The sequence below is a fragment of the Schistocerca gregaria genome, chromosome 6 (genome assembly GCF_023897955.1).
Source record: "Schistocerca gregaria isolate iqSchGreg1 chromosome 6, iqSchGreg1.2, whole genome shotgun sequence".
NCBI lineage: Eukaryota > Metazoa > Arthropoda > Insecta > Orthoptera > Acrididae > Schistocerca > Schistocerca gregaria.
Window position 1 is genome coordinate 336,846,169 of NC_064925.1, and position 20,414 is coordinate 336,866,582.

At 38.0% G+C, this 20,414-nt stretch overlaps 1 protein-coding gene across 1 annotated transcript in view; it reads left to right on the plus strand.

The window, feature by feature from the left end:
* The window catches only part of LOC126278873 (dynein axonemal heavy chain 2), a 914,655-nt gene that overhangs the window by 465,323 nt on the left and 428,918 nt on the right, over positions 1-20,414 (plus strand). Inside the window, 1 exon segment of the mRNA XM_049979148.1 lies at positions 14,788-14,961. Within this exon segment, the coding sequence (XP_049835105.1) occupies positions 14,788-14,961 (174 nt within the window).

Below are 20,414 nucleotides of genomic sequence, written 5' to 3' on the forward strand. Positions count from 1 at the left end.
TTGTTGCACATTTATGACACTAGTTTCTCTTTTGATCATTTTCAGTTTATGTAAGTCCACAGTAATGCAATATTTTAGAAACTGAGCAAGGAAAATTGTGGCAGACCGGCACAATGTAGGTCCACACACACACACACACACACACACACACACACACACACACACACAGATATATATATATATATATATATATATATATATATATATATATATATATTAAAAACAAAGATTCCAAGACTTACCAAGCGGGAAAGCGCCGGCAGACAGGCACATGAACAAAACACACAAACACACACACAGAATTACGAGCTTTCGCAACTGGCAGTTGCTTCGTCAGGAAAGAGGGAAGGAGAGGGAAAAATGAAAGGATGTGGGTTTTAAGGGAGAGGGTAAGGAGTCATTCCAATCCCGGGAGCGGAAAGACTTCCCTTAGGGGAAAAAAAGGACAGGTGTACACTCGCACACACACACACATATCCATCCGCCTATGGATATGTGTGTGTGTGTGTGTGTGTGTGTGTGCGAGTGTACACCTGTCCTTTTTTTCCCCTAAGGGAAGTCTTTCCGCTCCCGGGATTGGAATGACTCCTTACCCTCTCCCTTAAAACCCACATCCTTTCATTTTTCCCTCTCCTTCCCTCTTTCCTGACGAAGCAACTGCCAGTTGCGAAAGCTCGTAATTCTGTGTGTGTGTTTGTGTGTTTTGTTCATGTGCCTGTCTGCCGGCGCTTTCCCGCTTGGTAAGTCTTGGAATCTTTGTTTTTAATATATTTTTCCCATGTGGAAGTTTCTTTCTGTTTTATTTACATCGTTATATATATATTAAAAACAAAGATTCCAAGACTTACCAAGCGGGAAAGCGCCGGCAGACAGGCACATGAACAAAACACACAAACACACACACAGAATTACGAGCTTTCGCAACTGGCAGTTGCTTCGTCAGGAAAGAGGGAAGGAGAGGGAAAAATGAAAGGATGTGGGTTTTAAGGGAGAGGGTAAGGAGTCATTCCAATCCCTGGAGCGGAAAGACTTCCCTTAGGGGAAAAAAAAGGACAGGTGTACACTCGCGCACACACACACACAAACATATCCATCCGCACATACACATACACAAGCAGACATATATATATATATATATATATATATATATATATATATATATATATATATATATATATATATATATAAAACAGAAAGAAACTTCCACATGGGAAAAATATATTAAAAATAAAGATTCCAAGACTTACCAAGCGGGAAAGCGCCGGCAGACAGGCACATGAACAAAACACACAAACACACACACAGAATTACAAGCTTTCGCAACTGGCAGTTGCTTCGTCAGGAAGGAAGGAAGGAGAGGGAAAAATGAAAGGGTGTGGGTTTTAAGGGAGAGGGTAAGGAGTCATTCCAATCCCGGGTGCGGAAAGACTTCCCTTAGGGGAAAAAAAAGGACAGGTATACACTCGCATACACACACACACATATCCATCCGCACATACACAGACACAAGCAGACATATTTCAATATGTCTGCTTGTGTCTGTGTATGTGCGGATGGATATGTGTGTGTGTGTATGCGAGTGTATACCTGTCCTTTTTTTTCCCCTAAGGGAAGTCTTTCCGCTCCCGGGATTGGAATGACTCCTTACCCTCTCCCTTAAAACCCACACCCTTTCATTTTTCCCTCTCCTTCCTTCCTTCCTGACGAAGCAACTGCCAGTTGCGAAAGCTTGTAATTCTGTGTGTGTGTTTGTGTGTTTTGTTCATGTGCCTGTCTGCCGGCGCTTTCCCGCTTGGTATATATATATATATATATATATATATATATATATATATATATATATATATATATATATATTCCTGGAAATGAAAAAAAGAACACATTGACACCGGTGTGTCAGACCCACCATACTTGCTCTGTACACTGCGAGAGGGCTGTATAAGCAATGATCACACGCACGGCACAGCGGACACACCAGGAACCGCGGTGTTGGCCGTCGAATGGCGCTAGCTGCGCAGCATTTGTGCACCGCCGCCGTCAGTGTCAGCCAGTTTGCCGTGGCATACGGAGCTCCAAACCAGTCTTTAACACTGGTAGCATGCCGCGACAGTGTGGACGTGAACCGTATGTGCAGTTGACGGACTTTGAGCGAGGGCATATAGTGGGCATGCGGGAGGCCGGGTGGACGTACCGCCGAATTGCTCAACACGTGGGGCGTGAGGTCTCCACAGTACATCGATGTTGTCGCCAGTGGTCGGCGGAAGGTACACGTGCCCGTCGAGCTGGGACCGGACCGCAGCGATGCACGGATGCACGCCAAGACCGTAGGATCCTACGCAGTGCCGTAGGGGACCGCACCACCACTTCCCAGCAAATTAGGGACACTGTTGCTCCTGGGGTATCGGCGAGGACCATTCGCAACCGTCTCCATGAAGCTGGGCTACGGTCCCGCACACCATTAGGCTGTCTTCCACTCACGCCCCAACTTGTGCAGCCCGCCTCCAGTGGTGACGCGACAGGCGTGAATGGAGGGACGAATGGAGACGTGTCGTCTTCAGCGATGAGAGTCGCTTCTGCCTTGGTGCCAATGATGGTCGTATGCGTGTTTGACGCTGTGCTGGTGAGCGCCACAATCAGGACTGCATACGACCAAGGCACACAGGGCCAACACCCGGCATCATGGTGTGGGGAGCGATCTCCTACACTGGCTGTACACCTCTGGTGATCGTCGAGGGGACACTGAATAGTGCACGGTACATCCAAACCGTCATCCAACCCATCGTTCTACCATTCCTAGACCGGCAAGGGAACTTGCTGTTCCAACAGGACAATGCACGTCCGCATGTATCCCGTGCCACCCAACGTGCTCTAGAAGGTGTAAGTCAACTACCCTGGCCAGCAAGATCTCCGGATCTGTCCCCCATTGAGCTTGTTTGGGACTGGATGAAGCGTCGTCTCACGCGGTCTGCACATCCAGCACGAACGGTGGTCCAACTGAGGCGCCAGGTGGAAATGGCATGGCAAGCCATTCCACAGGACTACATCCAGCATCTCTACGATCGTCTCCATGGGAGAATAGCAGCCTGCATTGCTGCGAAAGGTGGATATATACTGTACTATTGCCGACATTGTGCATGCTCTGTTGCCTGTGTCTATGTGCCTGTGGTTCTGTCAGTGTGATCATGTGATGTATCTGACCCCAGGAATGTGTCAATAAAGTTTCCCCTTCCTGGGACAATGAATTCACGGTGTTCTTATTTCAATTTCCAGGAGTGTGTATATATATATACAAACACACACACAGAATTACTAGCTTTCGGAACCGATGGTTGCTTCTTCAGGAAGGAGAGCGAAAGACGAAAGGATGTGGGTTTTAAGGGAGAGGGTAAGGAGTCATTCCAATCCCGGGAGCGGAAAGACTTCCCTTAGGGGAGAAAAAGGACAGGTGTACACTCGCACACACACACACACACACACACACACACACACACACACACACACACACACACACATATCCATCCGCACATACACAGACACAAGCAGACATATTGAAAATATGTAAGTCTTGGAATCTTTGTTTTTAATATATTTTTTCCCATGTGGAAGTTTCTTTCTATTTTTTATATATAACAAAGATGCTGTGACTTACCAAATGAGAAAGGGCTGGTCGATAGACACAATAAAAAACACACACACAAATTTCCAGCTTTCACAACCCAAGGTTGCTTCATCAGGAAAGAGGGAAGGAGAGGGAAAGATGAAAGGATTTGGGTTTTAAGGGAGAGGGTAAGGAGTCATTTCAATCCTGGGAGTGGAAAGACTTACTTAGGAGGAAAAAAGGACAGGTATATGTGCGGATGGATATGTGTGTGCGCGCACGAGTATATACCTGTCCTTTTTTCCCCATAATGTAAGTCTTTCCGCTCTCGGGATTGGAATAACTCCTTACCCTCTCCGTTAAAATCCACATCCTTTCATCTTTTCCTCTGCTTCCCTCTTTCCTGATGAAGCAACCTTGGGTTGCGAAAGCTTGAAATTTATGTGTGTGTTTGTGTGTTTTTTATTGTGTCTATCTACCAGTGCTTTCTCGTTTGGTAAGTCACAGCATCTTTGTGTGTGTACACCAGCTCATCAAATGATTTATTTTGAAAGCTAGCAAAGTTTTTGTACATGTGCTCATCGACACCTCAACACGTTTGCTATTTAGTGCTTAATATTTTCGAAATTGTTGTATAAAAATTGTTTGATGTCACCCCTGGTGAACACACAGAGGAAATTAAATGCACAGATGACATGAATTTCATGGCAAACATTACCTGAAGTGTACACATTTTTTTAAAATAAATGTTAAAGATATTATCTTCTTATGCAGTGGAATATGTAATGATAGTTCATCTGAGGACAATCATGCCTTGGTGCACTTCATAGTGAGCTGTCACTGGAGGATAGTGTAGGGTCACAAAACAGTTGATACAAACATTTATCCTTTACTGCTGGCACAGTCACAGTTACTTTATTTGTCTGGCTGATGACCACAAAACATAGACAATTAAAATGTGGGAATAGATGCAAGGTATTTTTTCCTTTAACTCCTCTTAAATAGTAGGTCTACTCAATTATAAGGAATGCAATTAATTGTGATCTCTTTTTCATTGCTACTACGTAAAAATACAGTCCAGTTATTTCTGAATATGTTAATCTATTTTAGTTTAACTGATGTTATATTTTGCTCACTGGAGATATTTAATGAGTCTCGTTCATTTTTTTGATAACTTATTCCAGGGAAACAAGAAAAAACAATTAACAATAATCATAATTAAAAAGCAACATTGAATACAATTGCCATAGAGCTCATACTCATAGTACCTTTGGTCTGCACATTAATTACAACACTGGTCTGTCTACAATATGCTGCAAACAATTCTCAGTTGTCATCCACAGCCCTCACAGGCCATATGTTGGAGACAGACGGAGGCAGGAAGTGATATAACAATGAGAACCAAATCTTTTCTAAAGAAAAATTAAACATATTAAATAAGAATCTGTTATGACATGGTATCTGTCAAAATTGCCTTACAGATGGAAATCATACTGTGACAGTACCTGTCATTCCACCAGCAATAGTACTATAAACATTTGTGTCAATAATTTTGACAGCCAAATATTATGAGCATGAATACATATATTTAACAACACTCCAGGTGGTAAATGTTATCATTCCTAAAATAATTCCTAATAAATGTTATCATTCCTAATATTTCTTTTATATAATGAATCCAAAATTGCGTTTTTGGAATATTTGCCTGTATTCTGGAAGAGACAGTCTTTGCAGTAGTTTACTACTGAAGACTGTTCAGAAGAAAGATCTTACAGAGAGGAAGGCAGATATTCTTCACCCTCAATGCTGTTGTTTCCTCCATCCAGAGAGGAACGGGAGTGTTAGCGACTTCCATGTTTCCAGAGCCCTCCAGCTGCTGAAGTTCATAATCTTTGAGACATGGTACCAAGGAAGGCAGGCTTGGGTTCAATTGTGGACGAGGCCATAATCAACAACTGTTGGTTAGTTTATTTTTCAGTCACGTACACTTTATTTGGAAACAACAAGAAGTAAAAGGTGACAATAAATTAGTAAGTGTTCCATGGCTAAAGGCCTTAATGACAACAAATTCAAACTATTTCGTGGCTGAAGGCCCCAATAATGATAATTTAAAACTGTTTAATGCATGAAGGCCTGAATAGCAATCTTTTAAGAACCAGTTAAACACCTTCAGACTCAAAATTACAATCATAAAAAAAGAAATTATCAAATCTGACCAAACCAAGGTGGAAGGGGGGTAGGATCACAGATGTTGCTCCAAGATTTGCCCTGGAAAAGTCCCTCAAAAACTTTGCAAGTGATGAGACAGGCAACCAAGAGTTGCATTCACTTCACAAGATGGTAACTCAGACTAGTGTCAGTTAAGCGTGTGACCAATAATCATTTGCCAAATCTACCTAATGTATGATGACCAATTCAACAATGGAAAAACACACCCATGTTGGAACCGGAGGCCAGCACTATGTCTTCAGACTCCAATGTTTAGAGCATCCGGAAGCAAAAAAGCCCACTCAACTTAAATTTCCTGGATCCTGTTAACAACAAAATTGTACCCCTCGCGACTACAGCCCTTCCTTGTGGCAGTACATGCATGCTGCCAGTGGTCCCAGCATGTTCTTGCACTCCGTCCCCAACCGAACTGCTGACTCCCATGACACGGAAACACCACAATGTCACCCCAAAGCTTAGTACCACCATTACTAGATATCGATAACCTTCGCTGCTGCCATTAGCAGACATCAACGCTTAGAAACGGAGTGGTGCCAATGAACACAAGAAGAAGAAGACGACAACTGTAACTACACCAGCTAAACGATGCCAACCTAGCTACGGCACCAATGTGAGCCGCAGCATAGCTCAATATTCATTTTCAAATCAGTGTTGTTCAGTAACAGCATCTTATCAGTTTCACTCTCATAGTTTGAAGCGTCAGTTTACTCTTTTTTAAGAGGATCCTTGGAAATAATTTATTTTTAACGTATTCCGTCTAACCAAAATAATAAACTTTTCTTGATGCAAGGTATATACATAAAGTTAATATTACATCTATTTTACACTTATGCCATTTATTCATTGTCTGCATTTTTATAACACAAGGAGAAATAAAACAGACGAAAAGGAATTGTTTCTATCAATTTTTATTTTCTCTGCCATTTTTGTTTACTTAGCTTGTCATCTGAGGTATCACTATTTTTACACATCTTCACCCTAACAAGACAGCTGTGAAACTTATAACTTCGTTGTCATAAATATTTGGCTATTTATTCCAAATATGATGCAATTTATGTTGTGGTGGGATCCAAGCTCACAGACTTTTTTGTTTTGTTTTAAACATGTAATGGATTTTACTTCTGTACTGATGTGAAAATGTCTCTTGCTTTCGAGCATATCGTCTGCTCGCTGCTCTCTCATTGGCTTTATATAAGCGGCAGCGTACAAATCCCCCTGTCATTCCCATCCATCATAACTCATGGTGAGTGTTGACAACAGTGTTGCACGAACTACATAAGTACCCCACTGGCCCCATTCTAAACTTTTAGCATTTCCCACAGAGATGTATGCTATTGTTGAGTATTTGTCCAATTTTAAAGTCAGTTCATTTCCAAGTACAAACAGATTCAAGAAAACTGCAGTTTAAATGTGTTAGATGTTCATAAGATGCCAAAGTACATAGTATAAATTCCCATAGTTTGCTGCACAACAACTGCACAACAACTGCCCCCCCCCTCCCCCCACTTTATTGTAGTTTGCCCTCCAAGCCTACTGTAGTGCTGTGCTTGAGCAATAGTGAAAGATGAATGGCAATTTCTTTGATATACCATATGTAACAACAGAAAGTAATACACGAATAAAAGATCGCAATTGTGATTCAGTTCAGTTCTCGAACTTTCGCTCATCCTGTGATCTAGTGACATCTGTTGGTACTATTTGCACAATGGCTCTTTCCTCTGCAGTTTATTCTTGTGATAACAATTGTAGACAGTTTAATGTGATTTATTTCATTTGTTAGACATTTAACTCTGATTTAACTTTTTTCTTATTTCAGCTTAATGTCACCATTTTTTTCTAAAGTTGATTAAAAGTTGGTGACATTTTTTTCCCAGTGTTATAATACATGAACAGAGACCAGATTTCTAATTTTCAACCCACGTGGTAAATCATTACAGTTTCTCATAACCAAATAGAATAGTGATTTGGTTTAAGGATCAAGTACTGGTTTTTGAAAGACAAGATGTTACCTGTACTTAAAAAGCCATGTAAATGTATACAGGGTGCCCCATTTATCTTGACAACCCTAAATAAATGTTTGTCCAGATGCAAATTGCAAAATATTTAAAGCAAATGTTCTTTAGCCATCAGGGGGGCATCAATCAGCATGATTGCCTTCATTGTAGCATTTTTTTTTTTTTTTTACAAAGATGAACAGTGGTATGACTTTTTTAAATGGCACCCTGTATTTTTTATTCAGTAATTCATTTTCTCTTCTAAAGATCTATTCAAAAATGTATCACAACAAACCATTCACTGAAACTCATCGTTATTAATTACATAACACAACATTGACGTTGACGCTCCCAGCACTTAGTGCAGGTTTTCGGTGTAATGCAACACATCCACATGCTGGCAATGACAGAAAACAAATGTAAACACAAGTAGAAGGCACACCCGCCATCCCATCAACTGTCGTCAGTTGAAGAGTTGCGTGAGTAGAATATACTCCAACGAAGAGAACGTAGAAATGCTTCTCATATATGGGGAATGTAAGTTAGTAGAACAGTAATTGCAATACTGTTTTCTTATGTATGGGTACATTTAGTACAGTATTTTAGTCCTTTTAAACGCTGTTGTGTAGAGTAGGCATACAGTAAAGCCTGTCCTTCCTACAAACTGCATCGACATAATATTTCTTTTATTGTAGTTGTAGTAGTAGTAGTAGTTGTTGTTGTTGTTAAAGGTAGGCAAAATGCTATGCACATCGTATGCCAACTACCTCCTCTTCTGGATGAAGTGCTGCTAAGAAACAGAATGCATACGTGGTATCAACATGATGGATAAAAGCACATAATGCCTTGCGTGCAAGTCGTGTTCTGAACTGAAGGTATCTTGCCAGATGGATTGGTTGAGGAGGAACAGTTACTTGGCCTGCTAGGTCTCCTGATTTAAATCCTCTGGAATTTTATACTTTGGGGATGCATTAAAGACGTTGTGTATCATGATATTCCAACAACTATAGAGGGTAGAGGGCAGGTATGAATGTGTCATGCTTGCGTGTAATTCTCTTCAGCAGGCAACACTGGAAGCAGTAAATAATTTTTTCATTCAGTGAGTGCACCAGTGTATCGGTGTCTAGGGTTACCACGTTGAGCACCTTTGAATGTTCTACTCTTGGGCAATGGTACAGGAGAGTCAAAGTAAGTTTTGTGTTATGTTTTTACTTGGTTTTCATTTGCTTTCTGACAACTCCAGCAAGTGGATAAATTTGTGATCCCAGGTTCAAAGTCAGTGTTGTGTTATGTAATTAATAATATTGTGTTTCAGTGAATTGTACACTGTGATATATTTTTGAATAGGTCTTTAGGAGAGGAAATGAATTACCAAATAAAAAATACAGGGTGCCATTTAAAAAATCTTGTAAAAAAACAAAGCTAATATAAAGGAAATGATGCTGATTGATGTCCGCCTGTTGGATAAAGAACATTTACTTGAAAAATTTTGTAATTTGCATCTGGACAAACAGTTATTTAGGGTGGTCAAGATGAACGAGACAACCTGTATGTATGGTATCTATACATGTATGAGAACTTTTATTGCATAACTGTTCAAATACAATAAAAGTTTTATGTTGACAGAATTTAATGCTGTTTCCTCCTGAGTGTCACAAAAATCTCAATTTTAAAACAGAACATTAGATGGTTGTAATTATTAACTCATAGCTTCTTGTGTATCCCTTGTATAGCACCGTGAGTCAAATGTCATGTGATTGTTCCAACAATATTGATACTGCATTGAGCAGTTAATCATATTGGGACATCTCAAGCCTGTTCGTATGAAACCATTGTTTGCTAAGCCCTACCCTTCGGATCTCTTCAAAATAAATTTGTATGAAACCTCAGCAGCCGATGATTCATCAGTAAATTAAGACGACCTCTACATTAATCTATTAAACACTTCAAAAGCATTGACCTCAGCAGCAATAGTGTAATCTGTGAATATAAGATGACCCAATATTTTTCGAATTATGATTGTGGGGAAAAAAGCTTGTCTTATAATTGGGTAAATACAGTAATAATGCTGGTCCAGAACAAGCACCTTAGCATTCCGGTTGTAACCACCTTTCTGATGGTACACTGGAAATAAATTTGTAGGGCCTCTTGATTCCAGTAATACCAACAGTTTTTTGCCCTTCAGAAAATTGAACAATAGCATTAACAGGCTGTATCAAGCCTGTAAAGCATTGTGTTGTTATTTTACCTGTCTCATTGTCAATTTTATGTGCAATATTTAAAACTTCTTTCGCCCTTTCTGTTGTTGCCAATACTACTTGGCATTGTTTTGATGTTGCAATTCTATACGGATTTGGGGAAAATGCTGTCCTGCTATTCAACATGTCAAACATATTGTTCATAAATTCTATAAAAAAGGTGTGTTTTTAGCTGTATGGCTCTGCAATTCCTTGATTGCTGGACTCATTCTGATAGCCACAGCAACAGAGTGGCTGATGGCTTTTACTTCCATTTTCACATTCATTTTCTGGGATAAATGTGTAGATAGTGAGTTTTAACAACATTCTGATTTTTTGTTCTTTTTGTTGATATTGTATGTCAAGCTATCATCTTCAAATGAAACACCAGCATTGTTGCAGTGAAGTTGCTACGAAGCAGATTGTTTTGTTTGCTTTTGAATAAATGTGTAACATCATAAATAGCAAGTACCCGCTGTCCATTTGCACTGAAGTAAGGTCTTTCTGGTGTAACCTGTAAATGTTTGAGCATGCTCTGATCACAGATGACCTGTTTAGTTTCAAGTTTGCATTTTGCAATAAAATAATTATCTCCTGTAAGATGCCCAATAGGTTTGCATGTTTTACTCCTGAGTTACACAAAAAGTATGAAACAGGCAGTTTCCAGTAGCTGTAAATATATCTTTCATAAAAACAAGTGCATAATTTGCAGGAATTGGTTTTCTCCCCCTATCATCCAAATCCTCTAGACCTTGTACTAAATCGAGATCTTTTGTGTATTCCAGATGCCGCATTATTGACATCTCAATAAAAGACACTGCAGATGCCCTTTTCAAAGAGGTTTATGCCTCAAATTTCTTGCTAAGTTGACTAGAAAGGTTTTTGTTAAAGCAGAATTGTAGACAGTGCAGGTAATACTATACCCAATTTTGGTAAAAATTTATATGCTACTGGAGATTTGTAAAATAGAAACAGATCTTTATCAGTCAAGGATCACTGACTATTTTGCGTTGTGTTGCAGCCAGTGCTGTGGAATAATGAGAAGGGAAACAGAAACTTCTGAATGCATGGGTAGTATTGTTTGAGCTTCTACAGTGTAATAATGTACCCTTAATTTTTGACGAGTAGAAAGAATTTTTTAATGTTCTGTTATGTTATGAATTTTCTGTTTCAGTTTTTACTTTCTTAGAGTATCGTCATCATCACACACCATACAGAGTTTTCTTTAAACTTGTCTTGCAGGCATTACTATGATTTCTTTCAGGTCTGGAAATGCTTCACACCATTGCTGCGTTATGTTGGTTTCTGGCAGCTGCACTCTATATAATTCTTAGTGTTCTTGCTTTCAGTTCAAGTGATGGCAGATTAGTCTTATCACTAGATCCCACAAATCCTGTGAAAGAAACAGTATCAGATGTAAATTTTAGACGAAGTGCCATGTGTATAAGCCATTGTTTCCTGGATTAGAGATTAGATTAGATTTACTTTCACTCCAATTGATCCGTAATGAGGAGGTCCTCCAGGATGTAGAACATGGCAGAAAAACAATAATACATGACAGATATTTACAACTGAAACAAATAAGCTAATGTACCTTCCACAGGTTCCAAGTGGAATGATCGTCATTTTTTTAACGAATACTATATGAAAGAATCATTTTACAAACACTTAATGCACTGAATCTAAAATAAAAAAAATGTTTTTGTTATTTATAAGGTAATAAACATGTAATAGAACTACTACAATACTTATTTACAGTGAACACATTACTGCACTGAAATGGTGCAGAGGTTAGATTGTACTTACACACACACACACACACACACACACACACACACACACACACACACACAAATATACAAATCAGTTAGTTCTACTGAGAAATTCACCAATAAATCCTTTAGGCTTCTCTTAAACTAAATTTTATTGTAAGCTCTTTATGGCTGCTGGCAAGTTATTGAAAATGTGTGTTACTGAATAGTGCACACCTTTTTGTACAAGAGTAAGTGACTATAAATCCTTGTGAAAATTATTCTTATTTCTAGTATTGATTCATTGAACTGAGCTGTTGGTTTGAAAAAGTGATATATTTTTAATGACAAATTTCATTAAGGAATAAATGTATGGGGAAGCAGTAGTTAGTATCCCTAGTTCCCTAAACAGGCTTCTGCAGGATGTTCTTGAGTTCACACCACATATAACTCTTACTGCATGCTTTTGTGCCCAGAAAACTTTAGCTTGGCTTGATGAATTACCCCAAAAAATAATCCCATATGACATTATGGAATGAAAGTAAGCATAGTATGCCAGCTTTTTCATTTTTATATCCCCTATGTCTGACACACTTAGCATTGCAAATAGGGATTTGTTAAGACACTTCAGCAATTGTGTGGTGTGCTCCTCCCAGTTGAATTTATTATCAAGCTGTAATCCCAAGAATTTAACACTGTCCACTTCTTCTATCTGCTTCTCATTGTATGTTAGGTGTATACTCATAGGACACCCCTTACAAGTTCTGAACTGCATGTTGTGTGTTTTTTCAAAGTTTCAAAGTTTAGTGACAAAGAGTTGGCTTGGAACCATTGATTAAGGTCCACAAATATTTTATTAGCGGATCTTTCTATCATCAAACAAAACAAACTTGGCATCTGGTAATGTTAATGATGAAAGGTCATTGATATACACAAGTAAGGGCCCTAAAATGGAACCTTGTAGGACCCCACATGTAATTAGTTCCTAGTTGGATGATGCCTGATAGCTTAACATGTGTCTCTTTCCTAATAAAACCCTTTGTTTCCTGCCAGAGATATAAGAATTGAACCATTTTGCAGCATTTTCTGTTACTCAATAATATTCTAATTTACTTAAAAGGATATTGTGATTTACACAGTCAAATGCCTTTGATAGATCACAAAATATACTAGTTGCTTGCAATATTTTGTCTAATGAATTAAGCACATTTTCACTGTAAGTGCAGATAGCCTTCTCAATATCAGAATCCTTTAGAAATCCGAACTGTGACTTTGAAAGTATGTTATTTGACATAAGATGGTTATAAAGCTGAATGTACATTACTTTTTCTAAAACATTTGAGAATGCAGGCAAAAGTGAAATTCAACTGAAATGTGATGCTATTTCTTTATATCCCTTCTTAAACAGTGGCTTTACTTCAGCATATTTCAACCTGTTGATAAAATGAGTATCACACAAGAGTATGTTGTGCAGCTTTTCTGGATCAATATTTAGCAATCTCAAAGTATCAAAGAAAGCTGGCGTTTTCTACACTTTCATGCTAGCATTACAAAAAGTAATCTTCCACTGTGAACTACTGAGGCAGCCAGGGACTGTGGTTGTGTGTGTGAGTTGTGCTTGAATGAATAATTGTGTGTGTGTGTGTGTGTGTGTGTGTGTGTGTGTGTGGTTGGAGAGAGCGTCTCTGCTATCCTCAACAAGCAAACCAACGTATTGTCCATTTTAAAATTCTGCAGCAATTCTACCATTGTCCCAAATGCATGCAGCATGGATGGAACCTAACCAATGGTTTATAGCATTCAAAATCTTCATATTGACATCACATATGATATGTGTTCTGATAGAAAAAAAAGTTATTGTGATTTCTGTATATTTTTGTGTGTGCTCCAGAAGGACAAAGTATGGGTACATGTACACAATATAAGGATCTTATGACTTTTGAGAATCCACCAATTCCATAGAATTCCCTTTTGTTTCTTGGTGTACTTTTTGGTTCCATGGCAGGGACACTTACAGTACCTTTAAGCAAACTGTTTATCACACTGTTAAAGGTTTTTCTGTCAGTAGTACAATGGATATTGATAAGACCCCTGTTATGAATTTGATAAGTAGCAGTGTGAAATATTGGCACTCCATAAACAATTTGCAGCCTAGGAGACAAAGCACAATTTCCATTATTATGCTGTAGTAACGGCTCCAGCATACCAAGTAGTGATTCAAAAGATTCCTTACGAAATGCAAAGTGCTCTTTCAAATCATTGTCACTATACATTGCAAATAGGTCTCTTCTCCCCATTACAACACTCATTACTGTGATGTTTACCTCTTCCTCCCTCTCCATATATTCTTCATTGTCCATGTAATCCATAGAATTTGATATTTTACACACAGAAACCAATGAACACACTTTATTTCTAAATTTACTCCCGCTACTGCTTAGGAGTAAATTTTGGCATTATCTCCTCCTTCAGTTACTAATATATTAGCATACTCTTTGATTATGCTTTCCACTACTTATGGAATAAATAAATTTACTTTGGAAGTAAATGAAAAATATACTCCACTACTGCAGTTCAGTACTCTCAGCTGGAAGTCCCTGATTGCCTTCTTTCTTCGTGACTTACTACTTTAATTTTACTTACTCTTTGTTGGTACTTGGCATGTTTAGTTATTGTAAACAGTTATGCTATGGTGCATTGTAAGAAATAACTGCTTGTTGAAAGAAACTGTTAGAAACTCTAGCACTGGTAATCATTAGATGAAACCTAATTACTTGGTGAATAACAGTATACTTTTTCTAAAGCCTGATTTGTCAAGGAGCTTTATCAGGATATGTATGGTGATCAATTACTTTTTCCACAATGTCATTATTTGTCTTTTCTGCCTTTCAATATTCTAGTAGTCACAAGCAAAAGTTTTGTTGTTGTAGTTGTTGTTGTTTTCCCCACTGTAATAATGATGCTATTATTTTCCACAGGTGATAAATTGCAGTATTGTGAAAATAATACAATTGTATGAGACAAAGAACTCACGGCATTCAACAATGATAGTAGGTAAAACTGGTGCTGGTAAATCAGCAACATGGCGCATGCTCCAAGCATCACTTAGTCGCTTACGAAAAGAAGAAAAACCAGGATATAATCTGGTTAAGGTAAGCAAGTTTTATAAAGCTGACATTATATGTTTTCTTTTCTGAATAGTATATAAATGCTTGTGTTTTTCAGTGAAGACCATGTTAGCACTTAAATTCCTGTTTTTCTTTTTTGTGTGCTTTCATTATTTTATCCATGTTATTGTTTCGATTCTTCTGCCCGTATTGCTTAAGATTTCTTGATTTTTTTTCAGTAGAGTTAATGTTCTAAATTTGATACTATATTCTGAAAAGAGTTTTACTGTGTTATTTATAGGTCTTGTATATTGTAGTTGTTCAGATCTATTCTTACTTCCATTAAGGAAAAAACTGTTAGTTATTTACACCATTATTAGAGATATAAAAATCCTAATGAATTATGAAAAAAGAAAAATAATCTTTCATAAATTGCTGAGTTTGGTGTTTAGTCATATTACTCTTTACACACCTTATTTAGACTTCATTATGCATCCAGAGATCAAGAACAGTGTTTTATATTTGTTTTTGAACGTATTTCCCCATCTTTGACACTGTATGAACAAAATATGTGAGTTGAAAAAAACGGTATAATAAGAAAAAAATTCAAAAACTCTGTAAAATACTACTGATTATCTTAGCAGTAAATCAGGACCGATGGTACAACTGTTGATGACATCACAGTTCTGTCTGCAAATAAACTGATGTGGAATTTCCATCTATCAGTTAGTATTGTCTAGCTGGTTGTTGAATTCCTGTAACTTTGGATTGGAAACAGATTATCTGTGTTGCCGTAATCCCATTAGTTTATTTGGAACATTTTCAGAACTTGACTACACAGGAATTTTCCACAAAACTTGAATTTCGAATCATGAAAATCTAGTAATAAGGTTTCTCCATAAATTAGACTAAATCTTATATGCTTTTGTATATGTACAATGCTCTTGTGAATGCTGCATTTCCAATTTATGATTCAAGAATAATTTTGCATGGTTCTACATATCTGTCATGATTTGCTCTCTCAAAATGTATTTTGTTTCTTCCATCACCAAAGTCATTGATGCCCTCAATTTGGATTGTGTTTGATTATTTTCTTCATATATTCATAAATTCTATGGTAAACAATATCTAATGAGTACATGAATTGCTTAAGTAGTAGATGTGTAATTTATTAGTTTGACAAGAAAATGTATCCTTTTCTAAGTATTTCCACAGAAAATAGAATAAAGACTGTAGAAAAGAGCTAAAACAATTTATTTTCAGAAATCATCATCAGTAGTAGTTCTGACTTGTGGCATGTCCAGGCATGGTACAATGCCACTTCTCCCTGTCTTGTGCTTTTATATTTAGTTCCACATATTTATTGCTTTTCTCTCTGACACTGTCCAGTAGTTGGTATCTTCTTCTTTCTCTCACACCCTTTCCCTTTACCATCATGTCAATTTCTTGCTGGAGTAATTACTGCCGTCTTGCTTATGGTGTCTAAGGGGTTTCGGTCTTCCTCAAATCTTCTTATCATCTCCTCATTCCTCACCATGTCTTCCCTACTTCTTCTTCAGTAGCGCTACAGCCCTTGGTGAGCCTTGGCTTCTTCAACAATCTTCCTCCACACTTCTTGGTTATTTGCTGATCTTTTGCACCCCTGTACTCCCATAATGATGATATCCACTATTACTTCATCAATCCATCTTCTTCTAGGTCTCCCTTTTCGCCTAACTGAATGGATCATACCTTTCATCATTTTCTTTGGAATTCTATCCTCTGCCATTCTCTCCAAGTGTCCTAGCTGTCGTATTCGCTGTGATTTCGCAAATTTTACTATGTCCTTGCCTTGTATTAACTCTTGTAATTCGGCATTGTATCGTATTCTCCAGCCTTCTTCCTCCCTTATTGGCCCATAGATTTTGCGTAGTATTTTCCACTCAGTGCTTCTTAGTGCATTTTTATCGTGTTCTGTCAATGTCCATATATCTGGGCCATATGTGATAACTGGACAGACTATGAAATTATATATTAGCAGTTTAGTTTTTCTTGTAACAATGCTATGCTTGAAAAGCTGCGTATTTGCAAAGTAAGCTCTGTTTCCTGCTTGTATTCTTTCCCTTATAGCCTTTCCAATACTTTTATCATTTGTTATTAGGGCTCCCAAGTAGTTAAAAGAGAACACTCCATTGAAGCATTTCCCATTGATGTTTAGGTTTTTAGGGGTTCTTCTGGCATCGGATTGTGACATTACCATATATTTTGTTTTGTTTTCATTTACTATGAGGCTAATTTTTAAGGCTTCTGTTTCCATTGCCCAGTATGTTTCTAGGAGTTTGTGGGTACTTCTTCCTACTATAGCAATGTCATCATCATATGCACATATCTGGCTAGTTTTCATAAATATGGTGCCTGTTTTGTTGATTTTATTTACTACACTATGCAGGGCTATATTGAATAGGACAGTGGAGAGACTATCCCCTTGCTTCACACCTTTATTAAAGTCAAAGCTTTCACTTGTTCTGCTAAGTACCTTTACTTTTGCTCTTGTCTCTGTCATTGTCATTCTGATTAGTCTTATTAATTTAGCACGTATACCAACTTCTTTCAGTACTCTATATAGTTCTTGCCGATTTATGCTGTCAAATCCTTGTTTGAAATCGATGAACAGGAAATGCAGATCTATATCGTATTCATAGAACTTTTCCATCATTTGTCTTATCACAAATATTTGATCAGTTGCTCCTCTGCCTGGTCAAAAGCCACACTGATATTCCCCTAGTATACCTTCTGCACACTTCTGTATCCTTTCCTTTAATATACTTGTGAAGATCTTATAAGCTGTACTTAGCAATGTTACACCTCTATAGTTATCACATGCTGTTCTGTCCCCTTTCTTATAAATGAGGACTATTATTCCTATTTTCCAATTATTTGGCATAGTTTCTGTTTCTCATATATCTGACATTAATGTGTGCAGTTCCTTTATTACAGCCTCACCACCAGTTTTTATCAATTCAGCAATTATGCTGTCTTCCCCAGGGCCTTGATTGTTTTTTGACATGTGCACAGCCTGGGAAACCTCTTGTAGTGTTGGCTTTCTTGCCCCATTGGTTTCATTGTCTTCTTCCAGCTCCAATCTTCCCTCCTGTGCAGCTGTCTCTTAATCTTCTGGGCTGGTGCTTAGTGTATCTTTGAAATACTCTGCCCATCTTCCCACTATCTGTTCTTACTCCCTTATCTATTCTTCATTTTGCTTATGTTGCCTAAGGGGTTTCGGTCTTCTTCAAATCTTCTCATCATCTCCTCATTCCTCACCATGTCTTCCCTACTTATAGCTTCCAATTTCCTTCATACCCACATTTTCTTTGCTTCTAGCATTCTTTCTTCAACTTTTATTGATGTCTATATGTCTGCCGTTAGTAAAGCTATGTTCCATTTATACCATTTTGCCAATGTTTTCATGGAGTTTTTTTATTCATTGAAGTGCATAGCAATTTTGTTTATACCTCTGTTACAATTAGATCCTCTGTTATATTATTTATCAAGTATGAGATTTTGAAGCCTGCAATAGATGTTGACTATTTAGTGATTTTGTTGTTCTCTGTTTTCTACCCCTTATCACACTTCTGTTTTTTTTTTTTTTTTTTTTTTTTTTTTAAATTTACTTTCATGTCAAATTCTTGGCATTTACTATTTAGGTCTTCTACCAGTTCATTAAGCATCTTACTGGTGTCTACCAGTACCTTCATGTCATCAGCAAAACATGTAGTGAATCTATGTAGTGCTTGCTTCCTACATATGCTCCTCTCATTTTAACTACACACTCTCCTATGATTTATTCAAGGTAGATGTTAAATAGCATAGTTGATGGTGTCTTTCCTATCTTGACTTCCCCTCCTACTCCTATTACCTATGTTAGGTGTCCACCAACTCTGACTCTGGCTTTTTGAATGAGGTATAACTCCTTAATCTGTTTTCTTTCTCTCCAGCTGATTGTGTATTTTCTTAGGATGACTGACAATTTCTAATCATTAACAATATTTTAATCATTCACAATATTTTGTGTATTTAAACCTCTTGGTTTAAAGTGAATATCTTGGTATTTTTGTATGTAGCCTTTCAAATTGCCTCTTCTTGTGTTTTTAATACATTTTTGAACCTCTTGAGTAAGGCTGGGCTCACTGTCTGTCCAGTAGACACCAGATATGTTATCGGCGTACATAGTGATCACAAGATTATTGTCCAGAGAATTGAGAAAATTATTGATGTAACATATGAACAGAAATTCCTCTAAAATAGACCTCTGAGAGGCAGCGGAATTTATATTTCTTGTTCTTTACCATCTGTTCTTTAGTAGTGCTTCATTATTGTACTTAGAGTGGTGAGTACCAAACTAGGATAAATCAATATTTTAGTAACTCTTACTTCTTTTGTCTGGAATACTTGAGTAAGTTACTTTCATAGTATATACTGTATTAGTAATAGTTGAACAACTCAATTTCTATTTACTTCTTTAGTTGCAACTAAAGCCGGAATGCTTTTTTACTAATGAAGTAAGCCATTTCTACTTGCTACTGATACATGCATTTCATATCCTCTTGAAAAATATTTAATGTGGGCAAGACGTTATGGCATCACTTTTTGACACTAACATCATGTTAGCATAATCTACAGCTACCATTGTCCATTTTTTGTAAGTAACACATGTCAATTTAAGTGGCACTTGCAGCTTGGAATGCAAGCTAACAGCGACATGGAGGTGGCCAAAAACAATTTAAGTAGATAGTGTCGGAAGTTCCATGCGGCTTTTCGCGGATGATGCTGTAGTATACAGAGAAGTTGCAGCGTTAGAAAATTGTAGCGAAATGCAGGAAGATCTGCAGCGGATAGGCACTTGGTGCAGGGAGTGGCAACTGACCCTTAACGTAGACAAATGTAATGTCTTGCGAATACATAGAAAGAAGGATCCTTTATTGTATGATTATATGATAGCGGAACAAACACTGGTAGCAGTTACTTCTGTAAAATATCTGGGAGTATGCGTGCGGAACGATTTGAAGTGGAATGATCATATAAAATTAATTGTTGGTAAGGCGGGTACCAGGTTGAGATTCGTTGGGAGAGTCCTTAGAAAATGTAGTCCATCAACAAAGGAGGTGGCCTAAAAAACACTTGTTCGACCTATACTTGAGTATTGTTCATCAGTGTGGGATCCGTACCAGGTCGGGTTGACGGAGGAGATAGAGAAGATCCAAGGAAGAGCGGTGCGTTTCGTCACAGGGTTATTTGGTAACCGTGATAGCGTTACGGAGATGTTTAGCAGACTCAAGTGGCAGACTCTGCAAGAGAGGCGCTCTGCATCGTGGTGTAGCTTGCTCGCCAGGTTTCGAGCGGGTGTGTTTGTGGATTAGGTATCGAATATATTGCTTCCCCTTACTTATACCTCCCGAGGAGATCACGAATGTAAAATTAGAGAGATTCGAGTGCGCACGGAGGCTTTTAGACAGTCATTC